Source organism: Emys orbicularis, chromosome 2 (assembly GCF_028017835.1).
Source record: "Emys orbicularis isolate rEmyOrb1 chromosome 2, rEmyOrb1.hap1, whole genome shotgun sequence".
NCBI classification, from domain to species: Eukaryota; Metazoa; Chordata; order Testudines; family Emydidae; genus Emys; species Emys orbicularis.
Genome location: NC_088684.1, coordinates 176,652,074 through 176,674,515, shown reverse-complemented (window position 1 = coordinate 176,674,515; position 22,442 = coordinate 176,652,074). Strand labels below are relative to the sequence as shown.

The 22,442-nt window shown below is 46.6% G+C and overlaps 1 protein-coding gene across 1 annotated transcript in view; it reads left to right on the top strand.

Moving 5' to 3' along the window:
* Window positions 1–7,264: 7,264 nt before the first annotated feature.
* Window positions 7,265–22,442, top strand: part of AHRR (aryl hydrocarbon receptor repressor) — a 112,752-nt gene continuing 97,574 nt past the window's right edge. The window contains exons 1-2 of the mRNA XM_065399898.1: window positions 7,265–7,365; window positions 19,934–20,115. Coding sequence (XP_065255970.1) covers window positions 7,265–7,365; window positions 19,934–20,115 — 283 coding nt within the window. The remainder of the gene's footprint in view (window positions 7,366–19,933; window positions 20,116–22,442) is intronic.

Sequence of the window (22,442 nt, the reverse complement as noted above, 5' to 3'; positions counted from 1 at the left end):
TTAAGTGACTTGTCCAGCATCACATAGGAACTCTGTGGCATTGGCAGGGATAAAATCATTTTACAGTGTTGTAGTCAACTGCCTTAACCACAAGACCACCCTTTTCTTTCTGCAATCCTCTACCTCACTATCTGCACATCTTTCAGAGCAAATGAGATACGGATCATACAGACAACAGCTTTATTCCCTGTGCCTCCCTGATTCATTCCCTGAGTACCATCTATTCTATTTTATTCTGTGCACTGAATGAGGTAGGGGTCCTGCCATTAGAAGGATGAGGAACACTGCCAGGCTCTGGGTTCTGGGCAGTCAAGCCTAGTGGTTGGAGCTGTGGTTGAGAACAGGTGACAAGGGCCAAAGCCGGATGTAGAGTCAGAACAGGGCTAAGGGCACTGCTGAAACTGGGGCCTGGGGACAGGCCGTGGGTCAGAACTGGGGTCAGAGTCCATGGGGCAAACCAAATCAGGATCAGAGTCAGTGCCTCGATGCAGGCTGAATGTCGAAGCCGGGTTGGAGTCAGTCCAAGGGTTTGGGGGCAGGAGATGGGTGCAGGGCTGGAGCGAGGTCGGAATAGGGCATGGACAAGGCTGAAGCAGGCTGGAACAAGGCATGGGCAAGGTTGGGGCAGGAACAGGGAGAGGATCGAGGACAGACTGGAAGCCTAGGGAGTCAGTAACACTGTGAGGCAGCAGGAGGTTCCTAACCAAGTGGTGTTGTTGCACAGACTAACTTTGTGGTTCTGGCAGTGAGAGTGAAATACCTGTGCCTGGAGGGTCATCTGACCCAGGGCCTGCCCAGGGATAAGCTGCTGCAGCAGGCCTGCAGGCTCTGCTTGGGGGATGAGTCAGTGTAGCTGAGTTGCTGCAGCATGCCTGAGGGATGAGACAGTGCAGACTCTGCTGGAGGGGTGTCATTGTACCTATTGAGGCTCTGGGGTTGGGCCGGTGAAAGCCCACCCACAGCTAAAGCCCCCCCTCTTCCCCCCAGCCTAAGGGGAGGAGCTACCACTATGTCAGGAAAAGTGCAGCCGGAACCTGAAGAGAAGGTTCTGGATGAGCCCGAAAAGGGGCTGCAACCTGGTGCACTTGATGTAAATGTGCGCCAGGGTCTCCCTCTCAGCGCAGAAGGGGCAGGTGTTGGGGGAGGTGGTGAAATAAGCCAGGTACATGCCCGTGCTCATGGCTCAGTGAAGGAACTGCCAAGTAATATCCCCCAGAGAACCCCTGTTCCTATTATGTTCCTGGGGACAGGTGGGCACAAGCCCACCCACATCTAAAGGCCCCTCCCCCAGCCAAGGGGAGGAGCTACTGAACCCAGGGCTCAAGTAAATGCAGGGACAACAAATGAGAAAATAGGGATGGGAGTGAGGGCCACAGGGTCAAAAGCAGGGATTGAGAGGGGGATACCGAGCAGAGAACCCCAGACAGCCCCCACTGCTCCTTGAAGGCATCCAGGGAACAAGTGGACATGGCCCAGAGGAACTCTGCCCAGAGATGTGATCTGAGGGAGGAGCAGAAATAGGTCCCACAATCGCAGAGCACCTCCCTGTCCAGCATCCTCCTCCTGGTATGGTAGATGGCCACGTGGGCCAATGCCAGGAGGAGGTTGATGAGAAGGTCTCACAACTTCGTGGGGCCATGGATGGGATGTGCAAAGATCAGGATGTGCGGGGGAGAAGTGCAGCCAAAACCTGAGGAGAAGGTTCTGGAGTAGCCGGAAAAGGGGCTGCAACCTCGTGCACTTGATGTAAATGTGTCCCTCATGCTGCAGAAGGGGGAAGTGTCAGGGGTGGTGGTGAACCACGTCAGAACCCGTGCTCGCAGCTCCGTGAAGGAGCCGCCAACTAATATCCCCCAGAGAATCCCTGTAGTGGAGTGAGCAGACCGGACCTGGCTTCTGGTTTGCCTCACAAAGATATTTTCCAGTGAGTTTCACAGCTACTACCCAACAGCAGATGAATGTTGATACTTAGGAATCCTGAAGCATATTTCAGGTTCTGAGGGGAGAATTCTCATAGAGGTCACGCACCATTCTGCCCCAGGCCCCACAAGCTTGACTCCTTCTATCCCTGGTCTCTCCAGCTTGTGTTTGTTTCACTTTCCCCTACCGCCACCCCCTATCTGTTTCTAATCCCAGTCCTCTCCTCCATCTTCCTCTTCATCTCAGTTTACCCCCTTATAATTCCCCCCAGACCTAGCTCCTCACTCCTCTGCATTCCACCTTCTCCTTGCTGCCTAGGCACCTACAAGGGGAGCATTGAGAACACATTAGAGAGTCTCCCTGCTCTCAATTCAATGCCTGATACCAGAGCAGCCCTTGGTGTGTGGGAGGAGTCCTGCAGGGAAAGACTTGTTCATCCCCTGCTGCTCTGGGATGGAGCATTCTTAATGGCTGTGTGGGGCTGGCGTATGCACAGTGGAGTCGCTTATAGGAGTTGTGAGGCAATGAAGCATCTGATTGCATACAGAATATTCAGAGAATTTAGCTGCTATCTAAATAAGCCTCTTGAGCATGTGCAAACTTATTTTTTAGAGGCTCGTAACAGGGCCAAATTTGGACACATTTTCATGAGGATGGCTAAAGGTACATCCCTGACACCCCTGCCAAATTTTAAGTCCCTGCTCCCAAGCATGGAGGTGCTAGAGCTTCTCAATGAAATGGTTTTACTAACTTTCTAACATGAACAAAACAACATATTTTACTCTAACCTCATTCTTGGAAATGGCTGAACCATTTTTGGTGAAGTTTTCTAAAAAATTCAGACTGAGGCAGATCCCTGGCATGGGAAATCTCAGTCCAACTGGTTAAAGTTGGACAAAGTTATAAACAACCAAAACTTGGGTCTTATAATGGGATGTTTTGGATGAGCTTAAATATTGGACGAGCCCTGTATTATCAGATTTCTGTTCCTGAAAGTATGTACTTTTATACACTGTGGTCAAATCATCCCCTAACCTTCTCTTTGATAAGCTAAATACATTGAGCTCCTTGATTCTGCCACTACAAGACTCCTTTTCAATCCTTTAATCATTCTCATGGCGTTTCTCTGAGCCCTCTCCAGGCTTTCAATATCTTTCTTGAAGTGTGGATACCAAAACTGGATACAGTATTCCACTAGTGGTTGCACCAGTGCCAAATATGGAGGTAATAAAACCTCCCTGTTCCTACACAATATTCCCCTGTTTATACATTCAAGGATTGCATTAGCCCTTTTGGTAATAGTATCTCATTCGGAGCTCATGTTCAGTTGATTATCCACCATGACCCTCAAATCTTTTTCAAAGTCACTGCTCCCCAGAATAAAGTCCCCCATTCTTTAAGTTTGACCTACATTCTTTGTTCCCGAGTTTATACGGCCAATTAGTAGAAGGGACAGGATTCGAACTCGAATTTATGACTCACAAACTTCTTCCTCTAAACAGTGCTGTTTAAATTGTACTTCTATGTGGCTGACAAGAGCACAGACAAAAAATGATTTATCGATTTGAAGGCCCGAAGGGCCTATTAGATCACTTAGTTGGACCTCAGGTGTAACTCAAGTCATTAAATTTCACCCAGTCATCTCCTTATTTACCCCAATAACTTGCGTTTGGCTAAAGCATATCTTGCAGAAAGGCATCCAGTGTTGATTTCAAGACATCAAGAGATGGAGAATCTACTACGTCCCTTGGTAATTTGTTCCAAAGGGTATCACTTTCACTGTTAAAAGGTTGTGCCTAATTTCCAATATGAATTTGCCTGGCATCAGCTTCCAGCCAATGATTCTTGTTATGCCTTTTCCAGCTTGATTAAAGTTCACTTTAGTCCCCAGTTTAGTCAAACACCTAAATAGAGAAAAAGCAGAAAGGGGCTGTGTGACAGTGCAAGAAGTACACTGTCTGATCTTTGTGAAACAGATTAAGTGCAGCTCCTCGGCTTCCCCTGCCTTTGCATAAGGGAAGGTGTATAAGGGTGTCTAGTTGAAAGCCAGTGGGGAAGGACTTCTACTCTCAAGTGGTGTAGGTTTGAATCCCACACTGTGTCATTTTTCTGTTTAGTTTTGGTTTAGGCTGAACTTTTTTTTTAATTGTTGTGTAAACACAGCCCTCTAAGGATACTGTCACATTCCAGGGCAATTGCACCTCTGTTTCCCCTCAGTGGTCCAGCAAAGGGACAAACTCTCAGGCTTCTGGCTTCCCTGGCTATCACCTCTCTTGGGTGGAGACACACATCTCTCTCCCTTCTGACCATGATTAAGGCTACGTTTTAGTCATGGGTATTTTTAGTAAAAGTCATGGACAGGTCATGGGCAGTAAACAAAAATTCATGGCCCATGACCTGTCCATGACTTGTACTATTTACCTGTAACTAAAACTTGTGCTGGGGCCCCCGGGTGTTCTGGAAGGGGGTGGTCTGGGGGCGCCGTGGGAGTGTGTGTGGCCCAGGACCCCAGCTGGCACTGGGATGAGGGGGTGGGCAGCAGCGTGCAGCCCGGGACCCCCACTGGTGCTGGGCAGAGGGGCGGTTGGCGGGGCTGGTAGGCTCCCTACCCGGCTCCATGTGTCCCAGCAGCTCCTAGGAGGAGGGAAAGCCACGGGGGGGACAGATGACATCTTGCGCTGTCCCCACCCCCGAGCTCTGGTTCCGCAGGTCCCATTGGCTAGGAACCGCAGCCAATGGGAGCTGCAGGGGCAGTGTCTGCAAAGAGACAGCGCGCAGAGCCCCCTGGCCCCTCCACCTAGGTCAGGAGTTGCAGGGTCATGCCAGCTGCTTCTGAGGAGCCTTCCCCCGCCCCCCCAGACTCCAAGCCTCTGCCCCACCCCTGAGCCCCCACCCACACCCAAATTGCTGCTGGCCTAGGGGCTGCCCGAGTGTTCTTCCGTGACCTCCGTGACAGATACACAGCCTTAACCATGATATCTCTAGGCTGCACAGTTCCTGCCTTCACCATGTTATTCCAAACACAGACAGGTTGCTCAAGGACACCTGCTTGCTTTCTTGTCAGAGACGGATAGTAGATGTAATTACTACAGTTCTAAGTACCACACAGGTCTTTCTATGCAAGCCTATTTTATTCTTAAGGTAAAAAGCACTACAGAGAAAACATACTAAAAACAATAAAAAAAATCTACATGCATGCTAATAAGCTTACTGGAGATCCCGCCAGCTCTAACATGGATTCTGGCAGGAGCAGTCCTTCAAATCCCCACCCAACGGGAGTCCTCGTGGCTCATTACAGCTTCAACTCAGAACAAGCACTCAGTCTTATGGGGTGTCAGTAAGCCCAGTCCTTCCAACCCTTTCCAAAGTATTGGGGCTCTTCCTGCACCAGGGGGCCTGTCCATTTGCTGGATCAAGAAGAAGCCCCTGAGCCAGGTAAAACCAGGCTATTTATTTAAAAAACACTTTCTTTGTCTGTGGGTCTTTGGAGAATCCTCTCCAGGGAAGTGGCTTCAAAGGGTTGATAAGGATGGAAGTATATTAGCATCTTTCTTCCACTAGAGAAGATACATACAATGCCACAATAACACATCCATAACTGCATTTTAATGTATTATATCCCAAAGGTATTAACCCTAATTCAATAACATTTAACTTAATTCAATAAAGGTTATCTTAATTCCATAAGGATTGTTCATGATATTGTCATTTTGTCACAGGTACATCTACACTGCAATTTAGGGTGTGTTATTTAGGGTATGTCTACAGCATGAATGAAGGTGCAATTGTAGTGTGGGTAGGCATACTCACACTAGCTTTAATCTAGCTCATATGGGTAAAAATAGTAGTGCCGATGTGGTGTCATGGATTCCGCTGTGCGTCAGCCACCAGAATATTTTCCCAGGGTCCCTGGTGGACTTGTACTGCGGCAGCTAGCCCATGGTGAAGCCCTTGCCACCACATCTTCACTACAATTGGTACCTGCATTAGATAGATTAAAGCTACCACAAATATACCTACCAGCACTACAATCACACATTCAATTGCAGGGTAGACAGACCTAGGTAACCCTCAGGAATAAGTCTTGGGGAAGAGAACTTGCTGACTGTGGGTCCAATACTGTATACTTCCTCATATAACTTTACTCACACATGTAGATAAGTGTGGAAGGTTTTGCAGCCTTGGGCTTTAATACTGTTTTATTTGTTAGGGTTTTTTTGTCATTGAACTATTCAGTCAGTCTCCAGACTGTAAACTGGATGTGCTATAGAAAAAGGGTACTCAAATAGGCATTTAAAATATTAAATATTTGAAATTATTACATGCATAATGTGTGCTCCTACCAGCTGGGCCTGTGCTCTTCCCCAGCTAAGAAAAGGCAAGCTGGGTCAATATTTGGATGGGTGGCTTCCAAAAAAAAAAAGTCTTGGTACTGCATGAAGTGGTGTTTGTGATTCAATATGTGGCACTCTTCTGTTTCAGCTGTCACTTGAATCCACAACCCATCATATTGCTAGGAGGGGTTCTGTGCTGCTGGAGGGACTACAAGATGCAGACCTAATGTTGTGACTACTTGTGGTCATTAAAGCTCTCCAGATGCTTTAGTAGTGGTACCAGTAGCAAGCCCACCAGGCCTGAACTCAGATCAGGGCCCCATTATGCTAATCACTGTACAAACACTGAGACATAACTCCTGCTCCAAAGAGCTTGCAGTCTAAATAGAAAAGACAGAACAAGCATCGAAGTAACTTGCCTACAGTCACAAAGCTGGGGATTGAATCTGTCTCTGGCGAATGCTCTAGGCACTGGACCCAATGACCTTTCTAAGAGTGTAGAAGATGTTAAATGTGAGGACCTGGACAAATTCCAGTTTCAGTAATTGCATCCTGCTTAGCACAATTTCAGTAAAGGAAGAAATTATTCCTGTATATTTCAAGAGTTGTGGGATCCTTCCTCATGGAAGGTGATATATAATATTATTTATTATTATTGACCCTAAATATATATTGACCAGGAAATTAGAATATATATTGGCCAAGAGATTTTTTTTTAAAGGAAGAAAGAAGTCTATTTCAGGCTCTCTAATAAGCAAGATGTATTTTATACCCATTTTATACCATTTTTTGATGGTTTAATGAAACATGAAAATTAAATATAAACATCAATATTCTAATAATATTAAACTAAGAAACAGGATGAAGCCTGACACTTCTTTCTTAACTAATGTCACGGTGCCTTTTAGCTTTACATAATGCCATGGTTTAAGGAACGAGCACTGGCTTTAATTGAATTTCCTGGGTTTTGTCATTTTGTGAAGTGGTATGAAACACTGAAAACTCTGAAAATGAACCACCTATTGCTTTTCTGTTTCAGTGCCAGGACAATGATTCCACCAGGGGAATGTCTGTATGCTGGGAGGAAAAGGAGGAAACCTGTTCAGAAACAGTTAAGTATCATATTCAACTATGCCTCCCTCTGCGTGGATATGGTACAAGGGAGATAAGCTGCAGGGAGTCCCTTCCTTCCACAGTGCACCCACACAGGAGAGGCTTAATCTGTCTCCCCACAGTGGGAAGTACAAGCTTGGCAGGATGGCTAGTTTATCTGTTAGTGCTGACTGGCCCCAGAAAGAGTGCTTTTGGGCACAGCATGGGGGAGGCCCTGACCCTTCCCCTTGCCCGTAAACCCCACCTAGGCTGGCTGTGTGGGGGGAATGCCTTTGCATGTTTTAAAGCTGTAACAAGAACTGCTCTCTACCACGCTCTCCCCAGTGCTAAGGAGGCGTTATGCCTTTCAAAGGACTCAGTGTCTCCTGACACCAATGCCCTGGCAATGGCCTTCCTATCCTTTCCCTAACATGGCTCAGCCTTGTATGCGGCATAACTGAACCAAAAATGTATTATATGAGTTTGAAAATTGAACATATTATGGGTTAATTTAACTAAATGAAACAATTAACTGGTGAGTGGCACTTTTTGAATAAAGAATAAATAATTTTTCAGATAATTATTTTATTAGATCATTTTAATTATAAGGAGACTTGAATCTAAGTTTTGTGCAAGGAGTGCAGGAACAAAAGCACTGTGAAGTAACAGGATGGCTTGAAATGCAAGGAAGGAAAGGTCATTATCATTCAAATATGACATGATTTCCAGATGCCCCAAACCACTCAGTGAAATAAATGTTTTTATTATAATAATCCCTGCATCTTTTGTGTTGTACCATGTAATTGTAAAACCAACTATATTTTTGGTATTTTTCAGAGTTATAAATACAAACTAGCATTGATGGGCATGGTACTACAATTAAGGATCATTAAAATGAAACTCCCTCTTTCCAGTTGCTCATAACATCTTAAAGCTAGACCATTTGGGCTAACATTTTATGTTTGGTCTAAAGGGGAGTATTTTTGAAGGTTTGAGCAACATCTATTGAGCTGTTTTGGAGTTAGGTGAACAACTTGTTTCCACTTAGAAAAATCTTGCAAATGCAAATACATTGTGGTGGATAAGAAAATGCACAAAAATAATGGACTAAGAAGTTATGGATCCTACAATCACTGTAACTTGGCTCTCAGACATATAATATTTTGTTCTACTGTGTATGTAAGCTTTAAGTTTGGCCCTCATCCTATAAACATGAACTCAATGTGTCCACTTACGTACATGAAGTTAAGTATGTACATGATTGTTTGCATGGTCTGGGCCTTAGTGTTCAAGGATGCAGAATTACAGTTGCTGTGGAAACTTGTTACTTTGAATTTTGTGGTTCCATGGCTTCCCTAGAGATTTATGTGCTATCAAAGGTACAGCTGTATGACTTACTTGGTTTCTCTAGAAGTGGATGTTCAGATAAGCAAGATAGCTAAGAATACCACTCTGCTAACAGAGGGAGTAGATGTTCTCAGGAATCTTGGGTGAAATCCTGGCTCCAAGTATCAGTGGCAAATCTCCCATTGACTTCAATGGGGAAAGAATTTCCCCCCTTGCAGGGTGGAAAGTGATTCTGCCTTGAAAATACATTTGCTATAGGATTTCAGTGCAGATACCTGCGCATGCGTTTTAGGCAGCCAGGGCAGCTGTAAGATGGATTCAGAAACTTGACTCTGGATAAAATATGGTGCAGGGAGGGATAGCTCAGTGGTTTGCACATTGGCCAGCTAAACCTAGCATTGTGAGTTCAATCCTTGAGGGAGCCACTTAGGGATCTGGGGCAAAAAATCAGTACTTGGTCCTGCTAGTGAAGGCAGGGGGCTGGACTCAATGACCTTTCAGGGTCCCTTCCAGCTCTATGAGATAGGTATATCTCCATATATTTTTTTTAAAAAGTGTACACCTGCCCTACTGTAGGCAGCCCTCACTTTCCTGTGTGATGTTATTTATGATTTAATCAGGATCATTTTTCAGTCTATGGCAGTGTCTGTCTCTTCCTCAAAGCTTGTCTGTCTGTGGGCCTGGTCGTTGGTGTGTGAAGCCCTTCATGTGTTCTCTGCTGTTCAGGAACATACTCTGATCTTAAAGACCTTGAATGAAAATGCTGTACTGGCACTTCTGGTGCCCAGAGCCTCTTTCAGGATCTGCGTCTTTCATTTCTTTCACACAGACAGAACGCATTGGCACTCCAGGACTCTGAGGCAGGAGAACAGGCAGTCCTTGTTCTGCCATGGGTTTTTCACATTCCCTTGGTTCTCTGTGTGAGGAATCAGGGTCTGCAGCAGAGCCAATCTTCAGGCAACCTAATAAGCATGGCTGGCCTGTAATAGGTTGTCTGACTGGTTGCAGCCCCATACTGATTGGAAGAGTCAGCAGACCAGCTCGTAAGCCCAGCAGTAGCTTGTTGTTTAGTGGCTGCTCAAAGCATTTGTGCTTGACTGTGATAGCTCCAGCCTTGCCTCACTGCAGGTAACCCAGTTCTGACACTCAGCTCTGGTTCCTGACCTCTGACCCTTGGCTCTGGCTTTAGACTCTGGTTCTGAACGTGGGCTCTGACTGCAGCAGTGATCCATGGCTCTAATTCTTTGCTACTGACTCCTGTTCTACCCACTAGAGATTGCTCCTGCCCTGACACTAGGTATGACCACCCACATCCCAGTCACATGACACTGCTCTCCGGGGTGGAAGAAGTCATGGCTATGGGGCTAGAGGAGGCTCTGGTGATAGGGTTTACTCCATCTGAAGTGGCATGGGCCTACAACAGGAAGCTAAAAGTCCTTCCAAATAAGTAAATTAACAACAACAATAACAAAAAAGCGAGAGAGGTATGGGACCACACAACGTAGGATTATGGGGTCTTGGTGAGAATTTTCCTTAGTTACTCAGCTGAGTTTTAAAATGCCCAGGCAAGGTTTATTTCTTCTTTTACTCATTTCCAAAGATCTGCTCAAACTCTAGGTAATCTAGGAGATTCAGTGTCACATGGGGAGAGCAGAACAATAACTTAGTTCCTGCTAGAGAGGCACGATGGAACAGGTACTCATTATATATACTAATTTCTAAGACTTCTTGCAGTTGGCCTACACTGGACCTCAAACAAGTTGGTTTCTTCCTTCCTTCTTGTGCCCAGGATCCCTCCTGGGGGTGAGGAGGGGAGTATGGAGTTCTCCTGGATGCATATCTGCACAACCCCATCAATATGGCTCACATTCACCAAGATGATGATAGTGGTAGCTGCTGCTTTCAGGCTGAAAGGTCTGACTGAGGTGCTCGCTTCTGCCACAAAGTCATACACAGTTCAGTAGCTCAGGATTGCCAGACCCTAGAGGATACATTGTCACTGCCAAAAAAAAGCTGTGTTCTTAATTTGGGTTACCTTCCTTGCATTAGCTAACTTGGATTAAAACAGCAGTGAAGACATGGCATCTCATCTTTTAACTCGGGTTATCAGCTCAAATTAAAGCCCATAGTGAGCCTGGGGTGGAATTTGACCTGCTAACTTGAGTTAAAAGCTGAGTTGCTTTGTCTTGACTGCTATTTTAACAGGAGTTAGTTAGCTTTTAGTTAAGAATACACCATTCATTTGCAGTGAAGACATGCCCAACATGTTCCAGTCATTCCCTCACCCACACTAACCTCCTTTAATCACCGGCATGCCCCTAAACCAGGAGCTGCAAGGGAATCAGTACAGAGCCATGTGCACTGGGAAAATTCCTCTAGCTACTATTCTGCACCACTTACAGCCTCTGAATGCTGCTGAATTGGCAGAAAGGGGCTGTAGCAGAGGCCAGATCTGGCTTTCTGTGGGGTTTTTTAAGCCGGTGTTCGAAAAATTTACCTCTCACATATTAGCCTGAGGAATAAGCCTATTAGTTAGGGCAAAAAGTATCTGTACTACCACACCATACCAAAGCCACTCTCCCAGGTATTTAAAGGGATAAAGCAATTGTGTACTGCTTACAGTGCATTATATTTAACTGCAATGTTGTTAACCCTCTTTCCATGTAATATATTTTGAATATTGTTTATTAGACTTTCTTTCCTCTCTGGCCTCACTTCATGGTTTCTTTTGTTTCATTTTTATAATAGAACATGAACTTGACCTATGTTGTTTTCAGTATGTTTTTTTCTCTCTCCCTTCCACTTGTTCCCGCATCATATGTTCAAATTAGGTATGGCAGTTGGGCTTGCAGCAACTTGCCAATGCAGGCCTCCGTGCTAAAACGGTTTGAGGTAGAGCTGGTCAGAAAATGGGGAAGAGAAGGGTGGGTGTTTCAATGGAAAATATCAGAGGAAACAGTTTTGTTTCATTTTTTGTCAATACTTTCCACAGAATTTTTTGACATTTTGTTGAAAATGGAAGAAATTTTCAGTTGCTGAAAACCAAAAATGTATTTGGTTTGGGGGGGTTTCAGTTTTCTGATGAAAAATGGAAAATATTCAAGGAAAACAGATGCTGTCTATGAAAATGTTTGTTTAGTGGAAACCCCAATTTTCCATTTGAGGACAAAAAACGGATGAAAAATGTTGACCTGCCCCTGTTCTGTGTATTCTCTCTCCTGAATTGATTTCCCTCAGGGATTCACCTGATTTTTCATTAGGGGTAAGAACATCCCACTCTGCTAGGCTGGGTAGGAGTCTGGAATCTTTGAGAGGTTTCACAGCATCATTCTCTGGGAAGGTGAGAGGAGACAGATAGGGATAGGGGTTGCCCCCTTACAGAATGAGAAGGATTTTTGGTCCCCCCACAAAAGAAACCAGTGGATCCCAGGGGATCTATAGAAGCTGGCTGTATGGAAGCCCTGTCTCTCTGCCTCCTGTCAGCTGATGATCCTAGAACTACCTCTTAAATCGGGGTACCACAGAATGGTTAATAGGTTAATGTGGCCTCCTATTGCATTAAATTAAGCAGAAACTTATCATGGGTTTGGTTGGGGGGCAATCGGCAGCAGGTGTAGACAACCCTCATGGGGAGGTTTGGAAGGGTCATGAGGTGCTGGAGGAACATGCTGAAGACCTGCACAATCTGGGGTCTGCTATGTTTCAGTCCCCTTCTCCCACTGAGGTAATGGAGACCATCTGTCCCTACATTTGCTGGGCCCAGCTCTTCTATATCTGGTTCAGTTCTCCCTGCATATGTGCAAATCAGTCACAAACCCCAGCTGCTCTCCTGTTCCAGACAAACCCTGTTAAGGGTGGTCTACACTAAAGAAGTTTGGCATTTACAGCGCCAGTTCAAGCGCCAGGAACCAGGTCTGGTCAAAAGTTTCCCATCAAAATGTTTTTTTAGCCAGAAAACTGGATTTTGAAATAAAGGAATTTTTGTTGCACAGTGCCTGCTTTCTGTGGGAAATTCTAACTTTTCATTGAAAAATCAAAAAAATTTCAGCCCCAAGCCCCAAAGCTTTGGGCCAAAATGCAAAAACTTTTATTTGGAAATGCCATTGTGATGCTTCATGGGAGTTGTTCAAATGCCTCATACCCCTGTTCTCCTCTATGGGCCTGGCACCCCAGCCTTGAACACTTGTAAAACACTTTGTGACCCAACTCAAAAGTTCTTATAACATTTTACTGTCATTTAAAGTAACATCACAATTGTCCTAGCTTGGCACAAAACTTACAGCTGCTCCAGCCCACATCAGTTCAGTCAGAATCATTTCAGTGCTAATATACACATAAACCTCAAAAGGGGCAGCTGCTCTGGGTTTGTTAGTTTTCATTTATAAGGCCCTTTGTGGCTTAGCCCTGCCCTTCTTAGCATAATTTCTTATATGGTATCAAGCAGTTGACCCTCACCTCTGCTCTGCCACTGATGCCATTTTGGCCCTTAATCCATTTTCCCTCAAACACCTTTGAGCTTTGTGCTGTGCCCAGGGCCGGCTCCAGGCACCAGGCAACCAAGCTGGTGCTTGGGGTGGCACCTGGAGGGGGGCGGCGCGGCGCTCGGGCCGCCGGGGAGAGCGAGGCCACAGCCGGGCTCGCCGCCCTCCCCCCGGCGCTCTGGCCGGCCTCCCCCCCGCGCCCTCCCAGGGGGAGAGCGGCGAGCCCCTGCCGGGGCTCGCCGCCCTGCGCTCTGGCCGCCGGGGGGAGAGCCGAGCCCCAGGCGGGGCTCGCCGCCCTCTCGCCGCCCTGCCCCCGGCGCTCTGGCCGCCGGGGGGGCGGGGGGAGAGCCGAGCCCCCGCCGGGACTCGCCGCCCTCCTCCCAGGGCTCCGGCCGCCCTCCCCGCCGGCGCCCTGCCCCCGGCCGCCGGGGGGAGAGCGCCGCCCTCCTCCCAGGGCTCCGGCCGCCCTGCCCCCGCTGGGGCTCGCCGCCCTGCCCCCGGCGCTCTGGCCGCGGGGGGGGGGGGGGGGAGAGCCGAGCCCCCGCCGGGACTCGCCGCCCTCCTCCCAGGGCTCCGGCCGCCCTCCCCCCGGCGCCCTGCCCCCGGCCGCCGGGGGGAGAGCGGAGCCCCCGCCGCGGCTCGCCACCCTCGCCCCGGGGCTCCGGCCGCCCTCCCCCTGCGGGGGGGGGGGGGGGGGGGCGACCGGAGGCTTTTTTGCCTGGGGCGGCAAAAAAGCCAGAGCCGGCCCTGGCTGTGCCACCCCTTACATTTGGGAAGGGTTGCTACTAAAAATCTGCAAAGCCCCTATATTATCCTCTTTGACATTCACCTCTGCCGTGATGCCATGATACCTCAGTAATGCCTAGTCACGGCGAGGCAGCTGCAAGTGCTGTTTAGTATGCTAACCGTAATTGTCTAATAACTATTACTCTGTGCTATACTCCTCAGATTGTTGTATCTCTTGTCTTCCCCATTTTTTAAAGACAGTACACCATATTAAACGATTAGAGTGTTTTATTTAGCTCTTTAACTCTTTTTATAGCCTAGCACATTTTTTAAAATGTATTCACAAACTTTTTAAAATATCAACTCATCTCCACCTAATGAAAAACAGACTACAGAGGGAAGGGAGTTGTGCCTGGAATTGTGGGATAGATATCGCACTCCACAGGCATAGCAACAGTTGGAGGAACTGACTTGTGTAGATACACTGAAGTGCAGGAGAGGATTTACCATGAAACAAACTGTGCCGTGGCACAGGGCCCCCAATGACAGGGGGGCCCCAAAATGCAGGACAAATATCTGCCAACCTGCCCCCGAGTCCCGGCCGGCAGCGCAGCAGGGCTCAGGCAGGCAGGCTGCCTGCATGCCGTGGCCAGTGGCCCCACGCCACTTCCGGAAGTGGCTGGCTGCTGGCACGTCTCTGCGCACCCCTAGCAGGCAGGGGAGGCGGCTCCGCAGAGACGTGCCAGCAGCAGGGCTAAGGCAGCTCCCAGAAGTAGCCGGCATGTCCCTGCGGCCCCGGGGAGGGAGGGCTGGGGTGCCTCTGCGTGCTGCCCCCTCCCTGAGCACCGACTCTCCAGCTCCCATTGGCCGGGAACTGCAGCCAATAGGAGCTGCAGGGGCAGTGCCTGCAGGCAGCAGCACGCGGAGACACCCTGCTCCCCTCCCTCCCCCCGTCTAGGAGCCGCTGCCGGAGGGGGGTGTGTGCCGGTCACTTTGAGAGCCGCGCTGCCCGAAGTAAGCTCTGCCCCCCTGGGCCCCTCCCGCACCCCAACCCCGTGCCCCAACCCAGAGCCTGCACCCTGCACCCAAACTTCCCTCCAGAGCCCACCCCCCGTACCCTCCCCTGCACCCCAATCCCCTGCCCCAATCAAGGTACCTCATTTTATTTTCATTTACTTCCCATTACTTATAATATAGGAGGAGGATGAAGAAAAAAAGACTAAAAAAAACATGGGAAGATAAGAGAGAATGTTCTTTTTCTTGACTGGATCCTGGGGGGGGAGGGGGGGGTGGCAAAACTGAAGCTGCGCACAGGGCCCCACTAACTCTAAATCCGCCACTGCTGCAATGGATTACACTAATTACAATGGGTAGCATAGATGCACTGAACCATTTGAGGAACAAATGGCTCCATTATTTGCTTACTACTTAACTCTGAAATAAGTGCAGACTTCTAGTGCACCAGTTCCCAAAATTGGGGTCCACAGAAAACTGGCTCATTACATGGTGTTGGGTCCTCTTTTTTCCCTCCAGAAGCATCTACAGGTGTCCAGGATTTCTATTGCAAAGAAGAACCTGGAGGCTTTTATGAGCAGCCAGAAAGAAGGCGGTGTCAGCATAGCTACCTTTATTAGAAGCTGCTACTACATAAGAAGTAGAGAGTAAAGAGGTAGGATAGTGAATGGGAAATTTGGTGATCTCTGAGGCAATCTCACAATTGTGATGTGGTCCATGCAATGGAGGAGTTTGCGAATCTCGTTCTAGTGCAGACCAACCCTTAAAATGTGCAGTAACCAGCACCTTGTCATCCACTTGCTGCTCAAAATATGGTATAGAATCTATACCATAGAATCCAGAACCTATCTGTTTGCTGTCTTCTGTTTATGGGTAGATAAGCTATATAGTTCATAGCACTCAGAACCTAATCTCCACTTAGATAAAACTCCCATTCATTTGGATTCACTCCCTTGCTGCCTCACTTCTTTTGATTCTCAGTAAGAGGCCATGTGGGGCTCTCTCTTGCTTTCATTTTGTACCTTTTCACTGGAACATCTAGAAATCACTTGGCTTCTTCCCTCACATAGTTTTACTTATCACACTCATCACAATCCAAAAACACAATCACCCAGTGCTTAATTTCTAATGACAGAGGTGCTGGGGCCAGTGGTGGATTAGCCACTGGGCCGACGGGGCTCATGCCCAGGGGCCCCGGCCAACTGGGGGGCACCTGAAGGGGCCCAGAAAAAATCCACCACCAGGCGGTGGAAGCCCAGAGCCCCGTCCGCCTGGCAGGCGGAGCAGGGGAAGTCCCCACACCCTGATCCCATTCTGCAGCAGCAACGTCAGGCAGGTGGGCAGGGCGAGGGAAGCCCCTCCCAGTGTCCCCAACCCCACTCACCGGCAGAAGCCGTGGGATGGGGGAAGCCCCCCCCACTGGCCCCTACTCTGTCCCAATCCCTGTCTGAACCCGCAGAATGGGGGAAGCCCCCCGAACTCATGTCACCCGACCCCAACCCTGGCAGAAGTCGCCGGGTGGGGGAAGCCCCAGCACCCCCCCCCCAACCCTGTCCCTGGCAGAAGCTGCAGGGCAGCAGGGGAAGCCCCCAGTGCCTTACTTCACTCTCTGGCAAAAGCACCGTGTGGGGCAGGAGAAGCCCCAGCGCCCCAACCCTGGTCCCCCGCAGAAGAGCAGGGAGTGGCGGGGGAAGCCCCAACACCTGAACCCCTGCTGTGGCCCTGGGACTGGAGGAGCTCTCACTCCCTGCTGCAGTCCAGGGCCAAGGCCGCAGTGTAGCCACAGTGTGTGTGTGCTGGGCAGAAAGTAGCAAATGGGTTGCAGAGCCGCAGTGGGGGGCAAAATGTGGGGACTCTGGTAGAAGTGGGGTGCCTCAGGGAAGGGGCAGAAAGGGGTGGAGCTGTGGGTAGGGCCGCAGGCAGAAGGGGTGGAATGGGGGAGGGACCACAGGTGGAAGGGATGGAGAGGGGCCCCCCACTTGCTCTGGCCCAGGGCCCCAGGAAACCTTAATCTGCCTCTGGCCCGGGCTCAAGCAATTTTTTAACTCTCATAACTGATGCAGCAAGCCCAGAGGTATTGGGGTTATGAACTGCAAAGCCTAGAGGTGCTGGGGCTCAGCCCTGGCAAGCCTTGGCACAAATTAAGCACTACAATTACCTCAGTCCATACCTCTCTGTCACTCCAGACTAACAGAGCAGCTATGGTTTTAGAATAAGATCACATAATTTCTATTTCCAATGTGCTATTCTTGACCATTTTTTACCCACTGCGCTCCAGTCAAATCAAGCACCCTTTTACTGGGACTCATTTTATTTCTTCCTCACTCCATTGCTGCCTTACTTCAGAGATCAAGATAGGGTAAGTGTCTACATTGTGGTCTTTGGTCTGTGATATAGGAATATTAGATGTAACATTTTGTAATTTTTTCACTGTTTCTCATTCCTTGGTGTCAGGGTGAGTATGACTAGCTCATAAGTTAATATCTACATCAGCTGCTGAAAAAACATCTAACTCTGGGACATGAGACAGAATGTTCCTCCCTCTTCATTAATTACCTAATTTGTTTGATATTGTCTCTCTCTCTTTAAATGTAGATATTTACTAAGCACCAGTCACAGCTGTACTACTGCAGGTGCTTGAAAGCAACTCCATTACCTGTTTCAGTTGCATTTATTTTTACCATTTCCTTTTTAACACCCCCCCCCAACACACATAAAAAAAACTGTGTTAAAAGAACATTATTAAAGATACAAAATCAACCATTCAAAAAATTAGGGAATATCAGATTTACAGCTGCCCATGCAACCTTAATTCAGCCCCTTTGTGTGTTCATTATGATAATCTTTAATTACTTGATCCCATACTGTTTTTTCCCATGGAACCCCTGACTTTTTCATTCTATAGGATGGATTTACAAGGGGGCAGAATTAAGAACTCTTGACTATGAAACCTAAATAATCTTCTTTTAACATAGTTGTTTGTGTGCAATTATTTATTCTTTTGAGAAAAGTATTATTTTCGTTGGGGTGGTTTTGACTGGGCAGTTTTTTATATATTTGGGTTTTAATTTTTGTTTGAACATTTTAATTATTGTAAAGTGCCTTGTGTAAAAAGCATATTGTGGGCCCTGCTAGAGAGCCTGTGTGCATCTGCAGCAGTGTATGGAGGCTGTAAAAGGCTAGAGAATTCCTCCGGGGAGGCACTGTGTACTGCTGCAAGATGCCCTGCAGTGTTCTCTGGCCAGCTATGAGCCCTGGCATAGGTGCAGGTGGTCCTTCCATTCTGTCATGCTTTATTAAATATTACAGAGATTAAAATCTCCATGAAACTATCCTATGGATATTGCAATGTCCAAAGAAAGGAGAATTTATGTTCTGAGGAGATAAGTCTGATTGTAACCCCTGCCACCGCTGACGCAGATTGCAAAGGTGCGAGTGAATGTCATTTGTAGGTATCTGAAGAGTTCTTGCTCTTGGCAACAGAATGACTCCTCATGATATTCCCGGGCCCACCTGTGCTTGACAGTACAGAGATCCTTTCCTTAACCAGCACTTTCCTTAACCACCCCACTGCGCACTACATGGATGACAAAGTATTTTCTGACATGCAGTGGAAAGTGGGGATAGCACATCTTTTTCCCACCACTCCTGAGACAGGGTCGTGGGTGGAAGACCTTGCCTCTTCACCTGTTCCCCATTCTTGGGAGGGTGATGGGGAGGCCGCCTTTTCACCTCTTGATCCAGGAAAAAAATGCTTTAGAGCAAGGAGTAAGGAGGACCCAATCTTGCTCAAGGACAGCAACACATAAACAAGATGTGTGCATCACCAATGCTTTCCCCCTTCCCACTGCCAAACCCTACCCCTACGAACCCCAGCTGCCCTCTGTCTGACAGACCCCTGAAACACACCACTGGCAAGCCACTCAATCCTGGGAAGGCGTTTTACAATTGGTGGGATCATGGCGTGTCACTGGAGATAGTTCCGTTTTAAAAACAAACAAGAAACAGATAGTGGCCCAAATTCTGCACTCGTAAGTGGAAGTTCAATAGAATCTGCCTGTATATGTCCAAGAGCAGATTTTGGTCCACTTATTCAAAACAAATTAATGTGTAAAAATTGCAGCACTTTGTTTAGTTACTGAGACTGCCTTACACATTGGCAGAATTGTATCGGAAGCACTACATGTGTTTAAGGGGAATTTAACTTACACATCACCTCTAAATTTGGCCCTGTGATTAATCTAAGTTGGCATAACATACACAGTGAGGGGACTGGACTCAGTCCAGACTTCTTGGGTTTGCTTAGACTTGCCTCTGAATTTGGTCCTCAAATGCCCCCCGTTCACCTTCTTGATACCTGGCCTTTCAATCTGGCAAGGCAGGGTGTGCAGAGGTTGTATTATCTTTTAATGATAACATATTAATTGTAATATCTTTGCAGAAGTGAGAAGAGTTATGTTTGTAGCAAAGTGGGTTGTGCATGTTTACAGCCCTTATGTGCAGGGTATATGTGTGTACTTGGGGTCTGTATCCCAAATAAGGAAAGCATTAAGGGGTAGGAAATCTTTAGTTTTTGTTAGGAAAATGAATGTGAGTGCATTAGGAAATGTCAAGAATGGTATCAGAATCTTAACTGAGAATTTAATTACTTTTTATGTGCTTTGTAATTGCAAAGATAATTGATCAATTCTATGTTTTATGCTGTAGGAGTACATATTACAATCCCTTTGTCAGCTGAGATCATTAGAGAAGGAAGTCTTACATTCTTAACTGTTGCTTCATTCCCCATTGATGACTGAATAATTTTATTAAACTAAAAACCTTTCTTCTCTATTACAGTAAACATGCTTTGTATAATGAAGAAGGAAAATGAAGAATGGTTAAATTTTAAATAACTTTATGGATTCATTTACCTAAAGATAATGTACATGTTTCTATGATTAACTAATAGCAAATAATGTATCAATTTCCCTGTATGCAGGTGTAATGAATGATTAACAATACTTTTTCCCACCACAGAAGGCCTGCCATTGGGAATGAAAAGTCTAATCCTTCTAAGAGACATAGGGACCGTCTGAATGCTGAATTAGATCATCTGGCCAGCCTCCTGCCTTTCCCACCTGACATAATATCTAAGTTGGACAAACTTTCTGTCTTGCGCCTTAGTGTCAGCTATCTCCGAGTCAAAAGCTTCTTTCAGGGTAAGTCTCTTAAATATATCAAACACTTCAGTGAGGTTAAAGTGATACTGTTAACTTAAACATATTTTTCCACTTGTTTGCTTTGTGCATAGGAAGGACACCACTTTGAGTATAATCAGTTTCCTCTATTACAGGTTTTTCAAACAATGATGGGATAAAAACGTATTTTAGAAAATAGGAAAATGCAATTGTAAAACCACAAAAAATTGGCAGGGAGACTCAGGGGCACATGCAATATCTGAAACTACTTTCAACTCATTTTTTGAAATTGACTAGATTTCAAGGTGATAGTATCCTTTTAAGTATGTTGTACAAGTTAAGCAACAGCTATATGGTGACATTATCTGCATTTACTGTATGCCTATCAGGAAATAGACCTGGATGAGGGGCCAAAAGGATCACTTTCTTTCAGGAGAAGTGAAATCTGAAATCTCAAGTGTTGACTAAAGCCATAATGGGCAGCACTTTGTTTTTATAGTTGTCTGGCACACCGTATAATCAAAGCCAAATGTGTACGTGTGGATGTCCATAATAAGAATTCTTCCAAATTTGCAGACAGTTCTAGTTTCTTCTGTTCATGAAGTGTTTGGGTATTTCACCATCAGAAAATATTACATACAGAAGTTGGAATATAACAATGTTGGCCTGCCAAGAAATGTTACTCTTAAAACCCAAGGAAATAAAGCATGTGCCTCTGTTGCCTGCTATTCATCAAATTATCTTCTACTGTTTATAGTAAGCCAATAATGCAGAAACTAAAAAGTGAACATCAGTGAGTACTGGAATAATCATTTTTAACTGAATCTTTGAGTTCCCCACTACATGCCAATAGACAATTTCACCCTCATTTCTTTCTATTCCTAGCTGTTTTTAATTTCATATCCTGGCAGATCTCTTTCTGGGAATCTAAGGTGCCTGCGAAATACCAAGTTAATACTTCTTCTATTAAAATCATGGCTGATTGTGTCAGGCAGCTTATGGTCATGAAAGATATAATGGCCCAGATCATCACTCCTAGAGTTTGCACATGAATCCCCCCACTCCAACTGTGACATGTGAAAGGCAAGTCTTTGGCATCTTCTCTTAGCAGAGTCTCCTCTGTGGGATCATGGGGACATGATGGAGACTGGGTGGGCCAGGAAAAGGAGCAGGTGGACTAGGTGTAGGGATAAGTGGATGCACACCTTTTCCTCCTCCCTCCCTGCAGAGAAACCTCAGAAGATATTATGGCACCAGGCCATCTTACATTTTCCACAGAGCCTCCTCCACAGGTGTTCCAGAACAGGAAGGTAGAGGTTCCAGAGCCAATCCAGCCATACGGGACCTCTGCATGGCTCTGCCAGGTTTGAGGGCAAGGCAAACCCCACACCTTCAATGGTATGATGCGGAGAGATCTCCAGGAGGGAATCCTTGTGCAGATTTGCTCTCCCACAACCCCTTCTGGCAGGTTTTCAGCACAAGGGGATGATCTGGGCCATTATTTTGTCCCTGGTGGTTGGAAAACCAGGAGAGATCATTTAGATAAAAACAGTTTTGGAAATCAGGAAGGGAAATAGCACTCCTTAACAAGGTTTAATTGCTTTGTGTCTGCTTGTTGCCAGATCTGCAAAGTCAGGATTTCCCAGACCTGGGAGTTAATATCGATAGCACCACTATTATTCACCAGAGATCTCCTTTGAGACTCTATATTAAGTATTCTATGCATAAGCAGATGTTGACAAAACTCTTTTGGGAAGCTTTGGCTGGTATAAAGGGAAATTTATTAAATTCAATAGAGAGACTACTTTTTCAGGTCCTGTCTTCAACTGCAAATGCCTATTACCTAAGAAAACTTAGGCACATATCGAGTGAAGGGGAGAGAAGCAGTCTTTCAGGCAACCGGGTCCCTAACCAATTAGGACTTCATGGATTAGCACTAACACCTTGAATTCCATTTCCAAACATGTAGGAATCCAGTGCAGATCCCAAAGCTCTGGTCTAATGTGTTCCATGCATGAAACTCTGCTTAATAATTAGGCTGTAACATGCTACAAAACATCAGTTTCTGGGTGGTCTCAACTTGGTATCCCGTGCAGAATACATTACAGCAGACTAGTCATGAGGTGACAAAGGTTCAGATAACTGTGGTGAGGTCCGCATTGGAGAAATGATCTCACCCATCTCACCTTGCACAGCTGAAGGAAAGTGCCCTTGGCCATGGTGACAATGGGGTATCCAGGATCTAATAAAATTTGTAGGTTGTGCTCATCTGTTATAAATGGTGGCTGAACTCCCTCCATGTGGGGCACTAATAAAATCTGTGCCAGTTCCACCAGATGCTTACCTCA